Below are 16334 nucleotides of genomic sequence, written 5' to 3'. Positions count from 1 at the left end.
AAATGGGAAAGGTTTGGAGGGGGATGGCCAAAGTGCAGACAGGTGGGACTCGCTTAGTTTGGGAACATGGTCGGCATGGACTGATTGGGTCTTTTCCATGCTATTAAACTCTGACTCTAAGAATGAAGTGAAACACACACTGACACCAAGACTGAATGGTGCTGCAGGAAGAAGTGTACTACAGATTGTGAAGAGAAGTATTTGCTCCATGACCAGCTAAGCTGTAATTTAGATGTTTTGCTTCTACACAGGCTGAATGGTTGTTTATTATCCCACAGTCTACAATCAATTGCTCGCCATGAGTTCGTGTTTGAACATTTCCCGAATATAAGGCTTAGTTTGTTTAAGCATGACGCCAGTAACAAAGAAAGAGAAGAGCAGGACAAAGTGAAGATGAGTCATGATGCATCACTCTCTCATGAATTTGTCAGCAGTAAACACAACTCATTTTTTTCATTTCACTAATGTCTTATCTCCCACTGTTATTCATCATCGCCTGGCCACAATGCTAAGGTAAAGACAGCAGACAGCCAGAGTTCCAGTGTAAATGTATAAATCAAATGATGTCATATTGCTTAACAACATCAGCTAATCACCCTGTGGGTTTCGTTAGTGCAAGGGTAATCTTGCTGATCAAAATGGCGAGAAAAACCAGGCTTTCATGCTCACGTTGTCTGCAGCTTCGAAGGAAAAAGAGAGTTGGGTAAAGGGTAAATGTCATTTCAGGAGGATTAAATATGAGAATAACATCATGGTTTAAGGTTTCAGTCAGCTGTTGATCACAAATTTGGGAATAATTGCCTCAATAAAGGCTAGCAACATGTCCTCCACAGATGTTTGGTCTTGCAGGTTTGTCCATCCCATTCAGTTATCTCTAACCCCAACCCTAACCACACAATGCTACTGGTTTGGTGCTATCTCTGCTTGCAAGGAAGATGACTGTAACTTCTGTGATTGTCAGGGTTGAATAGTTGGTATTGTGTGCAAGTTGTCAGATGTGTACGTGTGAGGCAAATCTTGTCTGAGTACTAAGTATGTGAGGGTCAGACAAATCTCTGAATGTTGAACATGAGTTTTGATTGTTGACAGGTGAGTTATGAGGGTTTAGTGAATTGACTGGAAGAATGTGTGGGACTAATGGTACAGTTGGTGAAATGCGACATCTGTTAATAAATTCATTAATCATTACCAGTCATTGTAAGGTCATTGAACTTCCTGCGGCGTGACATCCTAATACTGACCTCCTGGTTACCGGCTCAGATTGGCTTTTGATGAAGAATCTGATGTCCTCCAATTGTAAGCGATCACTAGTGATAAGATCACCAGTGTCTGAGAACCATACAGGCCACTCTTTCCCCTATTCTTTTGATCCTCAGACTTTCCTCAGCACAATGCTAAAAAAAAGCTACCAGAAAATACAAGTGCCAGTGCAAATTTCCAGGCCAGATTGTCTTCAATCATGATTCTCAACATTTGCTTCTACTATTACACTGGCCTTTTAACAACTGGAGTTTTGCTTTAGTCAGTGCAAGTTAACACTAAGTGGTCTTGGTCATTCAAACTTTTTGTCTCCTGCTGATGCATCTAACCAGTGATAAGTGCACATGTCACTGTTTTGCAATTCCCATATAGTTTTTTGGCAGCTATTTAAAATTAGACCGCATACTATCTAAAATGTGGTATTGATTACTGTTAGCTTTGTGAAAATTGGATCGGAGGAGCTTCAAGCCCCTGACCAGATGATACCTTGAATAGTTCGTCATGTTGAAGTGTACAACATACCTAAGCTATTAAAGTATTTGCAGTTTCATTTGACTCTCAACTATTTGGTATACATGTTTACACAGCGAGGATTCAAACTAATGGTTTCTGTTTCTTCTTTTCTATTTGTGGCAACATATATATCCCTTCACTTGTGTGAGGCATAATATTGAGTAAATGGCTTCAAATGTATGATAACACCCAGCATCAGCAACATTTTATTTCTTTATATAGTGTTTATCTTTCCCAATGGAACAGGGTGGAGACACAATGTTCCCACTGTTGAATTGTAAAGGTATTTGTGCCTGTAGGATGAGCAAACAAAGGATTTGCGTTATGTTCCAGTCTTTTAAACTTCTCTTATGGAGTACTGTTTACCAGGTTGATCGCTTGCAGATGGGAAGCTTGGAGGTTCAAGCCTTGGGATGTGAATTGTGTCATTCCACATTGCATCTGCTTCCTTTGTACGCAAACTGAGCTGCCCTTTTGAATGTTGAATATTTCGCCTTTTGAGAGGTTTGGCAAAATGCCTGTATTTCTTCAAAGCAGATTTTGCCATAAGCTTAAGCACTGAGAAAATTGAGTAAACCATCTTTGGAACTTTTGAAACCACTGCTTAATAAGGGCCTACTTGGAAGTTTATTTCATGAAATTGTTGGAATTCACTGACCATTGCCTTGTATCATTTAATGTTTCTAATAATAATGATCTATTTGTAATTTGTTTGAAGACTGCATTCTGAAAAAACTGAGCTGCAGGGGCCAGCTGGTGTGACTTGCCTTGCCATTAGCTGGATGAACAACGAAAGCAAGATACCTCAGAGTTATTACTTTTCAGTTCTTTGGTTGTCGGTTTCAACTCTACACTTTTTTATACATTGCAGGTTAATTTTGTGTGGGCACTCATTCGTCTTTGCAATTTCCTTTGTTTGCCTTGAATTTTCTATTTCCACTGCAAGGAAGTATCTTGTCCCTCATAGAAAGTCACATCACATGTCATCTGAACAGTTCTTTAAGTAAAAGGATGGTATGGTACCACATAAGAGCATTGATCTATATTGGTTGCTGCATCTGAAGGGACTGAAGTAAAATTTTGCTTTTAAGTTTGAATTTGTATGTAATCTGCATGGATTCAGGTCAAGAGCATGACAGCTGAAGTGCACTTCGCCATAGGTTTTCTAACTTTGATACCTAGCCATCACTGGTACAAACTGCATACAGAATTCTTGAAATAGCTGTGCTTGTTCATTTTACATGCATTTCAGGTTGTAATTTAGTGGTGGTGGTGGTGGGGGGGGGGGGGGGGGGGGGTGAACCTGTTTCGTCAGTCTATGGAGGTCGTATCTTGCCATTTGACTGTGATTAGGTCAGCTACCTCTGTTAAGGCCGGCTCCCCTGAGAGCTACCAGTCAGTTATGGTCCCTATACCTCTGCAGTACCATGGGGAACATTGCTTCCTGTGGAATGCTGCTCTTGGAGTTGGAGAACATATTGATGGACGAGTCCTTTCGAAACCATATGTCTAGAGACTAAGGGTCCCAAGTCCCAATTTTTTGGTCCCAGCCAGAGTGAATGGATGGTAGATGAGAGTAGCTGGCTTTGTAGCTGCAGCAGCATCCTATGTCGGGGGAGGAGTGATGGGGCACACCCACGGACATAAAGATTGCCCAAATTACAAACTGGAGTCTCTCACTTGGAATGGCCACCTGAGTCTCCCAGAAGGTGGACCTGCCAGCTGCTTGTTGAATGCCAGCAGAGGTGAGGAGGGACCCTTTATGCTCACTTTAATGATTCAGTTGGATTCAGGGAGAATTGGATTCTACCCGTGGGCAAGATGGCATGGAAAAGAGGCATTAGTGGGCACTCAACCAATAGCCTTGCCTCACCATCTCACCAGCAATCCCACTTGTGAGCCAGTCTCTCAAGACTCATTCTTGGTAAAATCCAACCCATTATTTTTGAAACATTGCTTGTGGGAAGCTGTTGATATGTGGTAAAGTGATACTTGCACAAAAACTACTGTACCATTCTGAATAAACTGTTTTTGAATAACTCAAACTTGAGGCAAATGAAACAGAAAAAAAATGCTGATAGCTTTCCGCCTTATTTAGTTTATTTCAGTTGTTATACCTGCGTTGGTTTCCCTTTCAATAAAGAAAAATAATCTATCTCAATAGTAAACAGTTTTATTTAACATTGCAAATTACATGTTGGTTGTAGAACAACCAGTATGTCTTCAGTCTGCAGAATGTGTACTCTGTTTTCTCTGAGAAGTATAGTTTGAAAATGAAGAGTGAATAGCAGCCTTGGTGTGATAACATTTGTAACAGGAAAGATTGTTATAATGTGTCTCTGGAAGAGAGAGTGCATTAACGGTTCCCGAAACTCAAGAACAGCTGTCCTACATTATTTGAGACGATTATTTAGATCACTACAAGAGCAGATCCTTATAAGTACAGTCCATAGGAAGTTGTAATGTGGTTAGCTGTACTTTTGGGCAGGGAGCTGCTTCTGCGCAGGGTCTGGAATTTGAAACATTTTGGGGCCTCACCAGTGCCGACATCAGTGACTCTAGCCTGATCATTGCTTCCCTGCAGAGGTTTTCTTTCAAGGACAGTTAACTTTTTTGATTAATGTACATGAGTTGAGGGAAGGGCAGTGTTCTCCTTATGTTTGGATTGTAAAGAGTGAAAAGTGTTCATAGAAGTAAGCAGTCCGAAACTTGGAATTGTTTGAAAACCTGATGGCATTTCAATCTCTCAAATTACACTCATCAGCCGTGTTTTGGTGTGAAGCACTGGAAGAGGATTGTAAGTTGAACCATTGCATAAACATTTGCCTCAATATAAATTATCTTGCTTCAGTTGACTTTTTATATTTACATGTTAATGAAAACAGCAATGGTTTTACGTTAATTTTGGATGTTGAGAAATGACTGAATCATAAGTAAGGTGAGGTTTATGCATTTCTGAGTGCAACATAATTATGTAATATTAATTTCAGTCGTGCTAACTAAATGTTTAGAGGATTGTTCCAAAGCTGGCATTGTTAACAATGCAAGGGTTTTGAATTTTGGTGGATCGAGACTAAATGTCAGAATATTGGGATTGTAAAATGTACTGGATTTCACTGAAAAAAAATTGGGAAGCATTTGGTTTAGGATTTTCTGAGTCATAAAAGGAGATTTAATAAGCTTCATATCAGCTCACGTCTTTTACAGATAAAGCTGTTGCAATGTCAGCATGTAGCCGAACATTGCAAAGATTTTTCGACTTGTTGACACAGAGGAGGTCTGATTCCATGCCGATTTAAAGGGGCTGTGTTGACATGAGACTGCAAAACTCATTAGACACTTGCTTTGCCAACTACTTGCTAAGTGGCTCAATAATATCATAGAAACATTGAATTTAGCAGTGTGGTAAGTGGACATTTGTCCCATTATGACTGTCCCAGTGTTAGCCCTGAGGTGGAATTTGTCCACTTCAGCCCAATTTCCATATCCTTCTGCTATTATGCTATTGATCATGTTTGCCATTGTCACTCCTCAGAGTTTGATGTTGAAAATATACTTGCAGCCAAACAGTTGGCTTACAGAAATGAATGTACAATATCTTGTCTGCTGGGGTCGGCATACAGAGTTTAAACTGAATTTCATGCAGTTTGTTCATGGCCAATCCAGCATTTAAAGATTTCTATGTAATGAAATAATGGATGAATTTTAACTCCGGAAAAGATTGCTGGCTTTCAGCTGGGTAAAGTGAGAGCAACAGTGTGATGGTTATGAGTCTCAAAATTCAGTTACGCATCCCAAACCCATCTCCAACCTGCTCGTGATGGCCTTAACTGAAGATGGAAGCTAATGGAATGCTGATTTTTGTATCTAAAGGGCTAGAGTGCATTGATGTAGAAGTTGCCTACGTTCTCCACTTTGAGGTGCCACAGTGGCTCAGTGGTTAGCACTGCTGCCGCACAGCACCAGGGACCCAAGTTTGATTCCACCCTTGGGTAACTGTCTGTGTGGACTTCGCATGTTCTCCTTGTGTCTGCATGGGTTTCTGTTGGGTACACTAGCTTCCTCCAACATTCCAAAGATGTACAGGTTAGGTGGACTAGCCATGCTAAAATTGCCTATTGTATCCAGGGATGTGCAGGCTGGGTGGATGAGCCATGGAAAATGTGTGGTTATAGGGATAGGGTGGGATGCTCTTCGGAAGGTCAGTGTAGACTTGATGGGTCGAAAGTCCCCTATCTACACGTTAGGGATTCTCTGCTCATGCTGCACAAAACCCTGGTTAGGCCCCACTTGGAATACTGAGAGCAGGTCTGGGCACTGCACCTTCGGAAGAATACATTGGCCTTAGAGGGAGCACAGTGTAGGTTTATAGGAACAATACCTGGACTTCAGTGCTTAAATTATGAGGGCAGATCATACAAATTAGGCCTGTTTTCTCTAAAATTTCTCCAAAAGGTTAAAGAGTGATCAGGTCAAAACTTTCAAGACATTAATCAGAAAAGGCAGTGCAGTAAAAATAAATTATTCCCACTGATTGTGGATTCTAGAACCGGGGCATAGTCTGAGAATTCAGGACAGACTGTTCAGGAGAGGTGTTAGGAAGCCCTTTGACTCATAAAGAATGGCCAATGTTGGGAACTCTCTTCCACAGATGGCATTGGATGCAGGATCAGTTGTCTATTTGAAATCTGAGATTTTTTTGAGCAAAGATATTAAGTGACACGGACAAAGCCAGGTAAATAGAATTTGCTCATAGAATGATGACCTACTCCTCTCCTGAAGAAATCCAACCTCATCCAAGGAGCTGAATTGCAGCTTGAAATATAATATTGGAGCTTTGGGAATCATTACAACTCGGCTGTAATGGATTCAGAAGTTAACTGTCCTCACGCCATCCTCTTGCATCCACATGACTACCTGTGAAACCAGCTTGATTGGGCCCCCTTCCCACAAACCAACAATAAGCTTCCTAACTGAAACCTTGATCTCAATATGAGGTCTCAGAATAATGTCATAACCCCAAGACGTCTGGTAGATGCACTCAGAGTGACAACTGGGCTTCCTCCCCATTGTTGGGAAGACCATAGCTCCTCCTGAGTCCTTCATATACTCGAAGGTACAGTCTGTTTTCAGAGTGACCTCTGGGAGGGGATTCTGCGAAGGGAACTTGCTGTGGAATTAGTTGTAGAGTCTGGGACAACCCTGAGAATGGAATCCCCATTTAATTTCTGACCAACCCACTCGCTGCTGGTCAAGTCAGTTAAAATTCTGTCCATCGTCCTGCTGAGTGTCAGCAAGAAAGAAAAGTTCTCATTCTGATAAATATAAAGTTGGTTGTAAATACATTTTGACCCTAAAAAAAAGTGTTTTCTTTTGGATATTAACTTGTTGCTCCAAGTTTCCCAAACAACTGCTTCTGTAACTTGCATCTGACGCAGAAATGGATGTCACCTTCACAAACAGTTTGGCAGCTGTTACAGGACTATAATGTTTCATGAATAGCTCATGTGGGCTCTGCAGTAATATACACACATCATTTGTTTGGAACACTTGAGCATTGCACTCACAACTTATTTTGAAATGAACTTGTTTAACTATGTTACTGCACACCTCAGTGGTCATCAGATGCTGAGGTGGGACTTGAACCTGGACCACTGGCCCAGAGGAAGAGAAACAACCAGTGCACCACCCAACCCTCGAACCTCACATGTACGTTTTTGTTTTCACTTGGTCATAATTATATTACTGTCGTGTTAAAGGCATTGTGTTAACTGGCTGAATTTTCTAAGCTCTGTTAGGCAGATAAGGCTCCAGTGCGTGGTGGTAACATTATGGGGAACCATGCAGATTTGCCCCATGACATGGTTCTAATGTTGGGACATTGTGAGCGCAGGATGTGGACAGCTTGACTGCTCCAAGGGAGGCAAGGTGGCAATTTTCATGAAATTGAGAGGCCCAATTGAGAGCTGCTTTGCATTGTTGTTGGAACTTTGCTGGGAGCGAGTTGACTCTGTTCCATGTGGGGAGACTGGAAACTAAGTGAAGACAACTTTCCAGGGGCGATTTGGCAGCCAAAATGCCACAGCAGGGACAAACTGGGCTAAGTGCCATCAATGAATCTCCAGCTAATGCAGAAAACAGATATAAAATTTTTGGAGAACTATCAACTCCCCTTTCTGGTGCTCGTGAATGGTGAAACTAAATAGATGAGCACAGATATCTCATAGCCAAATGGGCCTTGGAGGAGACTAGGTATTGGGAATTGTTGAAGCCATGGCAGTGTTTAAGCAAATGGATGAGAATTTTACGCTCACCCTTTTTGCCTCCTGGGGTTCATTTTAGTTGACACATTCATTGTAGGTGAACAGGATGATGTGCAGGCAAGGACAATGCTTTTAACACAATAATAATATAATTATGACTGGGTGGAAAAGATGTAGAGGTGAGGTTCGAGGGCTGGGTTCTGCACTGGCTGTTTCTCCTCCTCTGGGCCAGTGTTCCAGGTTCAAGTCCCACCTCAGCCTCTGATGACCAATAAGATGTACAGTAAAATGGCTAAACAAGTTCATTTCAGAGAAAAATTGAGAATCCAATAAGGACATCTATCGGCTGTTAATACAACATACCAAGCACAGCAATGATAACCAGTGATCTAAATGAAGAGCTATTTATTGAAAGATAATTTCAATTAGGAGATCTGTGCAATACGTGTCCTATCTTTTGACAAACACTGTTCCAATATTTGTCACCAAAGTTACACAGCTCATACCACAATATGGTTAATTTGGGTGAGCAGATGAGATTCAGAAGGCCTTTGTTTTGTAAAAAACTTCATGAAAAAGGTGGCAAGAAAGGCAACTTGGGAAAAGGGGTGAGGGGGTGATCCTGGGTTTTGTACGTAGTGGCATTGCCCCCGCACCTACCTCACTTTATTTATTCAGCCAGGCCTTGAAGGCTTAACCCCATATCCCCTTTGCCTGGTCCCATTCCACCAACAGCCCAGACTTACCTGGATCTAGACATCATCGCTGACTTCCTTCTTCAACCAAGCAACAAAACAGTTGCCTGAAAAGTGAGATTGAAGTTATTGCAAACCAACAATATTGCTCCAAATAGTGGGTTAAAAACCATTTCCACTGGACTGTCAGTTAAATAATGGTCTTGACCTTTATTTAGCTGAGAGACATGCTGGTGCCAAATAGCCCATCAAACTTATAAGATGAAAACTACAAATTTACCCACCCCATCATCATGTAGCCGTATGGGTTTGTTGATGTAATTTGTGCCAGAACAAGCTCGGGAATGGATACTAATAGTATTTATTGATTAAGCTGCAGTTTTGGGAAATTAAGCTTACTTTTTGGTGGTTCTTCCCCTGTGACGACTTCAGAATACCAGAAGAAGCTGACTCACCTCTTTAAAATGTGCCTAACACTGGCTTCAGTCTTCTCACTTACAAATAGACAGCTTGTCGCAGTTTTGGGTGGCTAGCACAGATCTCACATCGTCAGATGTCCAATGGGTCCTCTGAAATGAACCCTCCCTACCCCTGTTTTGTACCAATTGGGCAAGAAACCCAGAGTTTTCTTGTTCAGGAAAAAAAAATTAATGAGGATAAATTTCCTGTCTTGCGCTCTTGATGAGAAACTGACCCAATGACACCGAATTATACTGTACACACAATGTTGCATTATTTGCTACTGTTTTAAATAGCTATCAAAATGTGTTATGTGCAACTTTATTTTTATGATATACTTTTGCGGTCCAAGATTTCCCGTTCAGAGGGTCAAGTCAGTAAATAATACGTAGTTTTCACTTCAGGGAACAAAACATAGAACAGCACAGGCCAGGTTTAGGCTTTTCAGCCCACCATGTCTGTGCTGACCAGGATGCCAGCTAGCAAATAATCACATCTGCTGCACATGGCCCATTTCTGTCTGTTCCCTGCCTGTTCATGTCCTTGTCTATATGCTTGTTAAACTTCGCTAACATATTTGTTTCTACCACCTTCCCTGACAGTACATTTCAGGCACCTACCACCCTCTGTGTGTAAAATACATGCCTCATACATCTCTTTTAAACTTACCCCCTCTCACCTTTACCCATGCCCTTTAGTATTTGACATTTCCACCTCAGCAAACAGACTCCAACTATTCACCTCATCCATGTCTATCATAATTTTACATACTTCTATCAGCTTCCAATGCTGCAGAGAAAGCATTGCAAGTTTGTCCAACTTTTGCTTAGAGCGAATGCAGTCCAATCCAGGCAGCATCTTGGTAAACCTCTTTTGCACCCTGTCCAAAATATCCACATCTTTCCAATAGTATGGTGTCCAGAACTGCATACAATACTCCAAAGATGGCCTAACTAAAATCTTATACAACTGCAACATGACCTGCTGACTTTTATACTCAGTGCTGTGACAGATGAGAGGAAGTATGCAGTATGCTTCTTTACCACCTTTTTTTTGTGTTACCTCTTTCAGGGAGCAAATGGACATGGACCCCAAGATCCCTCTGTATATCAATACTCGTCAGGGTCCTGCCATTTATTGTATTGCATTTGACCTCCCAAAATGCATCACCTCACACTTGTTCCAATTAAAGCCAATCTGTGATTCTCCGTGAAACTTTCCAACTGATCTATACCTGGCTGTATCCTTTGATAACCTTCCTCACTATCCACAACTCTTTCCAATTTTGTGCCATCTGCAAATTTACTAATCAGACTACTAAAGCTAAACTTCCATTAAAGTCATTTATGTATCTTACAGACATCACTGATGCATGCAGAAAACCACAGGTCACAGACTTTCAGTCAGAAAAACACCCCTCCACAATTGCCCTCTGTCTTTTATAACCAAACTAATTTTGTATCTACTTTACCAACTCACCATGGATTCATGTGAGTTAATATTCTGGACCAGCCTACCATGAAAGACCTTGTCAAATGCCTTCGTAAAATCCATGCAGACAACATCTACTGCTCTTATCTCATCAATCATCTTCATCACTTCCTCAAGAAACTCAATCAAATTTGTGAGACAGGACTCCTGTACATAAAGCTATGCTGACTATCTCTAATAAGTCAATTCTTTTCCAATCTCCCTGCACAATATTTTATGCTTAATTTTTGTATGGTTTCTAAACTGAAACTTTTCTCATAACAGATACTTTACTGTTGTGGTTACTTCTAATCCTTGACCCCAAGTGTCTTGACTACAGGTTTTAGATCATTTATTTGTAGATGAGGAAAATGTCTACTGTAGACTAGCTAAAATAAAAATTTGAAGGAATATGATACATGAATCAAATTATACATCTTTATTCAAGTCTGCAAATTCCAACCATGTCAGTACGTAATGATTCAATAAAGATATGTCACCATAGAAACATAGAAACTGGGAGCAAGAATAGGCCATTTGGCCCTTCAAACCTGGTCTACCATTCAGTATGATAATGGCTGATTCTGTATCTTAATATTCCTGCCTTGGTCCTTGATGCCTTTAAGATATAAACATGATCCATCTCTTTCTTGAATACATTCAGTGACGTGGCCTCCATTACCTTCTGAGGTTGAGAATTCTGCAGGTTCTCTGCACTTTGGGTGAAGAACATTTTCCTCATCTCAGTCCCAAATGTTCTACCCTGTATCCTGAGGCTGTGCCCTGGTTCTAGACTCCCCACCCAGGGGAAACATCCTCTCTGCATGTAGTCTGTCCAGTCCTGTTAAAATTCTATACATTTTAATGTGTTGTTCTATGTTCAATAAAATCCCCTCTCATCCTTCCAAACTCCAAAGAAAAAAGGCATGGGTACATATCTTCATTCCCCCAGACAGGGATCACGTAATCTTTTCCTGACTTGAAACTGTTTGTTTTAATGCATATATTCCTTTATTCAACACATTCCCATATTCTGTATCCCAACCAGTTAGTCGTTTTTGGCTCCCAACCATTTATGGTTCCCAGGCCTTTCTGGAGGATTCCTATTGTTCTCAGCCCTTATGGTGTTCACGATTCATCTGGCACAATCTATCGTTTTAATTTTACCTTGAACTGGAAAGTCCTCATATCACCTCATTAGCTCTTACAGTTTGCTGACTGGAAAGTGCGCATTGTCGGTATTGGGTTGAGACTGATTTAGTTTATTTTGTGACATTCTCTGTGCTTCACTCCTATTTCACAAATACAGGATGGGGTGATGAGCAGAGGGTTTCAGTTGCTTGTGGACAGTAAAAAACAAGGTCTTCAAAAATGGCAAGAATATGCAGGCAAAGGGAGAAAACCATCTGCAGTCGTTTATGTTTCACATTATTAAAAGTAGAGAGGAGGTGGAAAATCAAATAAAACATTTATATTAAAAAGTAGTTTTATGCGAATGTCATGTTGACTTTTGTAGAGGTTAAAAAAGCCATGAAAAATTTCAAAGTATTGAAAATATCCATTCTATCTCTGATTTATAATTGATGGAAAGGAGTTTTACTGGGGGTGTTTTACGCTTTGTCCTATTATGGGTTGGCATCTTGAGTTTGTGCCAAGGCCAAGACAGAATAATAGTCACACTGATTGATTTGAATTCTGTCTTGTTCTGAAAGTAGATAAGTGTTGTGGGAGAGATTTCTTTCTCATGAGGTAATACTGTGTTCTTTTTAAGATTTTCTGCTATCTAGCAGCTGCTTTACCATGCAGCACATTGGTGAAGGTCATGGTTTGTGGTACGGGAATTTCAATTCTTTGCTAAGTCCCTGAGAAGGACTTACTTTTATGAGAACAGATGTGCATGAAACTTAATACTTTGTAATAGTAGTTCAGATAATAGCTGCTTAGAGCAAGCAAATTAGCAAGATTCTCTGACATGTCTATTTTTATCAGCATCTAATCTGTTGAGTTAGTCAAGTAAACAAAACTGACTCAATAAATGTAGTGATAGGAAAGATTTCTGCTGTGTTAAAATGTTATTAAGGGAACCTACATTCCTAAGCAAAATGTTATTGCTTAAGGATATTTGAAGTCTCAATTCTCAGGCCTCCTGAGTTGCTCTCCTGTTTGCTTACTCTCCTCCTTGGCTTATTGTCTCTAATGATACAGAGTCAGTGTGAAATATGATTAGAATCTTTACCAAGCCTCGTTCAGTACTTGACTCAAATTGGCATTAACTCATATTGCCTCTAATAAAGGAAAATGTGCAATATTCTAACTACTTTTTTATTTTGTCAATTGTGATTTCCCCACTTTATTGCTCCAAGTTTGCATCAGTTCATTTCCTTGCTGGCAAGATGACATGACACCCTGACTTCTGGTATTGCCCTCTTTGGCAAGTCACTGCAATGTCTTTGGGAAGAAAAGCCTTGTCCAGTTTACCCTAGATCTAAGAAGAAAGCACACTGACCTCCCTGACAAGGGTGAGATCAACATCTGAGCAGAATAAGAGACAAACCTGTTCAGTTGCTCTTTTGTAAGCAACATGCTTGAATTTTCACTTGAACTGTTGCTTTCTGTTACCCTCTCCTTTTAATTTATTTTTAACCTGCCCCTTTTTCTTCTACTGAAGGATTCAAGTTCAAACATTACCTTCCTGTTCTCTTTTAAGATGCCTGAGTGTTTAAGTTAATAACCTTTTGACTATAGCTATTTTGTTCCATAATTTTTTCAATCTTTGATAAGTGAAGCATGTATTTTCATCAATGCAACTGCATTTATTTTTAACCAATTGTTATGCATTCATTGTTTTTCTTTCAGAAGGATCACCTGCATTGTAACGATCATCAACAACATGCTAGGATAAAAGCCACAATTAAACAATTTATTTATTTCAGAATAGCATTGCATTTCTGTTACTTCTTGTGAACTGGACAGACTGATACATCCCCAACCTGTTCACAACTTAATCCTATTCCACAGACAAGTGATATTTAACAAGATGAGTGCACTCTTGCAACTAGTAGAGAGGGGTATATTTGGTTGGTTTTGGGATTCATAAGACATTGGAGAACACATTGGTTAAGGGAATGACAGTATCCCCTGTTCAGAAGATTATGTTGTGGAGGATCAGTACTTGCCCTCTGATAAGTCAAACTGTGCACGCTAAACTGAAAGAACCTGAGTGGAAAGATTGAGGCCTCCACACTTTATTATCTCAGAATCTCCAGCATCTGCAGTTCCTATTATCTCTGATCCCATTATTAATCCTATTGCAGTCTATTATTTTCTGGGGGGGGAGGGGCAAAAAAAGCATTGAATTGGTCAGGCACTCCTTGCCTCAAAACCTGAGTCTTAAGCATTCAGTAGCATGTGGGTTGCACTGAGTTTGACATAATTCTGAAGTATAATTTAGAAATGGTTGAACTTGATTTGATTTATTTTTGATACAAGGTTGCATTAAGTGTGAAGACTGAGCCAAGGATTATTATACACTACTACTATCAGTGTTTGGACTGTGGTTCTCCTATTCAGCCCACTTTATCTTGTGTATAAACAGTAGAAGTAATTGATATATAATATTCCTGCATGACACCAGAACCTTTTACAACAGCAATATAGTTTCTTAGGTATTAAACAGCAACATGTTCTTTGGCTAGAACAGGTGATGTATGTCAGCTGTAGCTCATACTTACTGGCCTGATTGATTGGTGTGAGATTGTGGTGGAGATTTGAAAAATGGGCTGTGCAAAATGACTGGTGATTCTAACTGTGCATATTCTGAGACGTTTCATCTTATGGCCTCTTGCCTCCAACTGCACCACTCATAAACTCCTGACGTTGGTCACCCATTATGCTTCTGCTTACAGTTCATTGCCTTTTCATGTCAGTTGGATAGTGAATGGACATAGACTTTTCATAAACACATTGGATAATTCTTGACTGTCACTTTTTTAGTCCATGCCAGATATTTCTGTGATTAGAACCTAATAAACTGACATTACAAACAAGGTATTTTGGGCCATTGTGATCGGTTTGTCACTTTGAAAGAACTTCGTTGCCTTGTTCCTCCCCAGCAGTTCTCACACACATGTACACACACACACACACACACACACACACATGCACACTTGCATGTGTATACTCGCTCACTCTTTTTAGTAGGATTAAGTAAAACTAATCACAGTGAATGAATATAAAAGAGTCTTCAAAGGAATTTCAAAGTACACAATGTTTAAAGCTATTATGATTTTTCTTCTGAATTGCTTGTGACGGTGCTCTGACGATGAGTGTTTCATACTTGGGGATCACAGGAGGGTTGACAACACTACTGTATAAGGAACTGTGTATCTCATTGAAAACTCTCCTAATAAGGTGATGCCCCATTCAGGAGTCAGTGTGTGTCGGGAGTTAATGGTCCAGAACTGCATTTCCAATAGGAGCAAGCAATTTCCTAATTCCTTCATTGTGTTCCACCCCAGTGATCTAAAGATCTTCTGTACTGAAGCTTTCATTATTCGTCACCCCTTTATGATCCTGGATAATGAGAGAAGTTCAAAAATGTGCTGCAAGTCTCTCCATAAAACATGAAGTTCTCAAGTATGTCATAAAATTTGCTTCAGTTTCTAGATCTAAAAGAATGCCACAGTTTCAATGCATATGAGCTGCAGACTTGATAGTTAGAAATTTGTGATGTAAAGACCTCTTTCAAATGAAACAATAGTATGTACTTTGAAACATATATAGATATACAAAACCATTGATTCAAGAACACTGGTTCTTGAACCAATATAATAAATAAAATAATATTAATAAATAATAAATATTCATCTGACAGTCTGCAGCATGGCCCTGATGACATGAGCTGATTTTCCAGCAGCTGAAATTGGAATAATTGAGTCTGTTCATGAAGGTGATAGGCTTGGCAAACAGTAAAGAATTGCTCGCTTAAAGGACTTTACATAGCAATAAATTGTTTTGCATCCATAATGCAATGTTCTGCACACTTCATAGTCATTTATTACAACCTCTTTGAAGTGTGCTTACAGTGTGGTTTTATTTTCCCATTTGTTCCTCAATATGCACGTTAAGTTTGCTGCAGACAGATCATGGGATGATTCACATCATATGGAATCATTGCTGTATACAGTATATATATACAAAAACAGTACATGCATTTTGTATATTTTAAATATAAAAAGTTCTGAATAATTTTGTGGGTGGCACACTAGATCGAAAGCTTTGTTTTGAAATCAGCCTGAAGAATATTTCAGTCAGTGAGATGAATTGGAATTTTTGGTACTTTTCAGGCATATGTTTTGTGAACTTGAACAAGAATTATACTGGTGATTTTTATCTCCCTGGTGTAAAATGACAGCTGTAACTTGCAGGTGGTGTACCTCATCTGAGATTGCATAACTTGTAACTTTGATTAAAGCCAAAAAAATCCCTACTTTTTATACACTAACTGTGCTGCTTTACTGACTTTTGTGATGATGTGGACTGTTAAATAACAGCCACCCTGTTGTGTTGTGCACCAGAGTATGTCTGCCTGGCAAGGATAATCTGACTTTCAGACAAATACCACAGGTCTGTGTATGCATAACCATTTGTTACAAAGATTGCTATGATCTCTTTG

General features: G+C 39.9%; 1 protein-coding gene across 3 annotated transcripts in view; it reads left to right on the top strand.

Annotated features, from left to right (window-relative positions):
• The window catches only part of dmd (dystrophin), a 1835475-nt gene that overhangs the window by 216536 nt on the left and 1602605 nt on the right, over positions 1–16334 (top strand). The window contains exon 1 of one of the 3 annotated variants that reach the window (XM_059650348.1): positions 4315–4570. The exons of 1 other annotated variant lie outside the window; for it this stretch is intronic. In XM_059650348.1, coding sequence (XP_059506331.1) covers positions 4504–4570 — 67 coding nt within the window. In that variant the 5' untranslated portion in view covers positions 4315–4503. Of the gene's footprint in view, positions 1–4314; positions 4571–16334 lie in introns of those variants that run through there. One more of the 3 variants, XM_048540567.2, reaches the window with a different exon arrangement.

The sequence above is a fragment of the Stegostoma tigrinum genome, chromosome 12, assembly GCF_030684315.1.
Source record: "Stegostoma tigrinum isolate sSteTig4 chromosome 12, sSteTig4.hap1, whole genome shotgun sequence".
Lineage (NCBI taxonomy): Eukaryota > Metazoa > Chordata > Chondrichthyes > Orectolobiformes > Stegostomatidae > Stegostoma > Stegostoma tigrinum.
The sequence above is the reverse complement of the archived record's forward strand: the minus strand, read 5'-3'. Positions and strand labels throughout refer to the sequence as shown.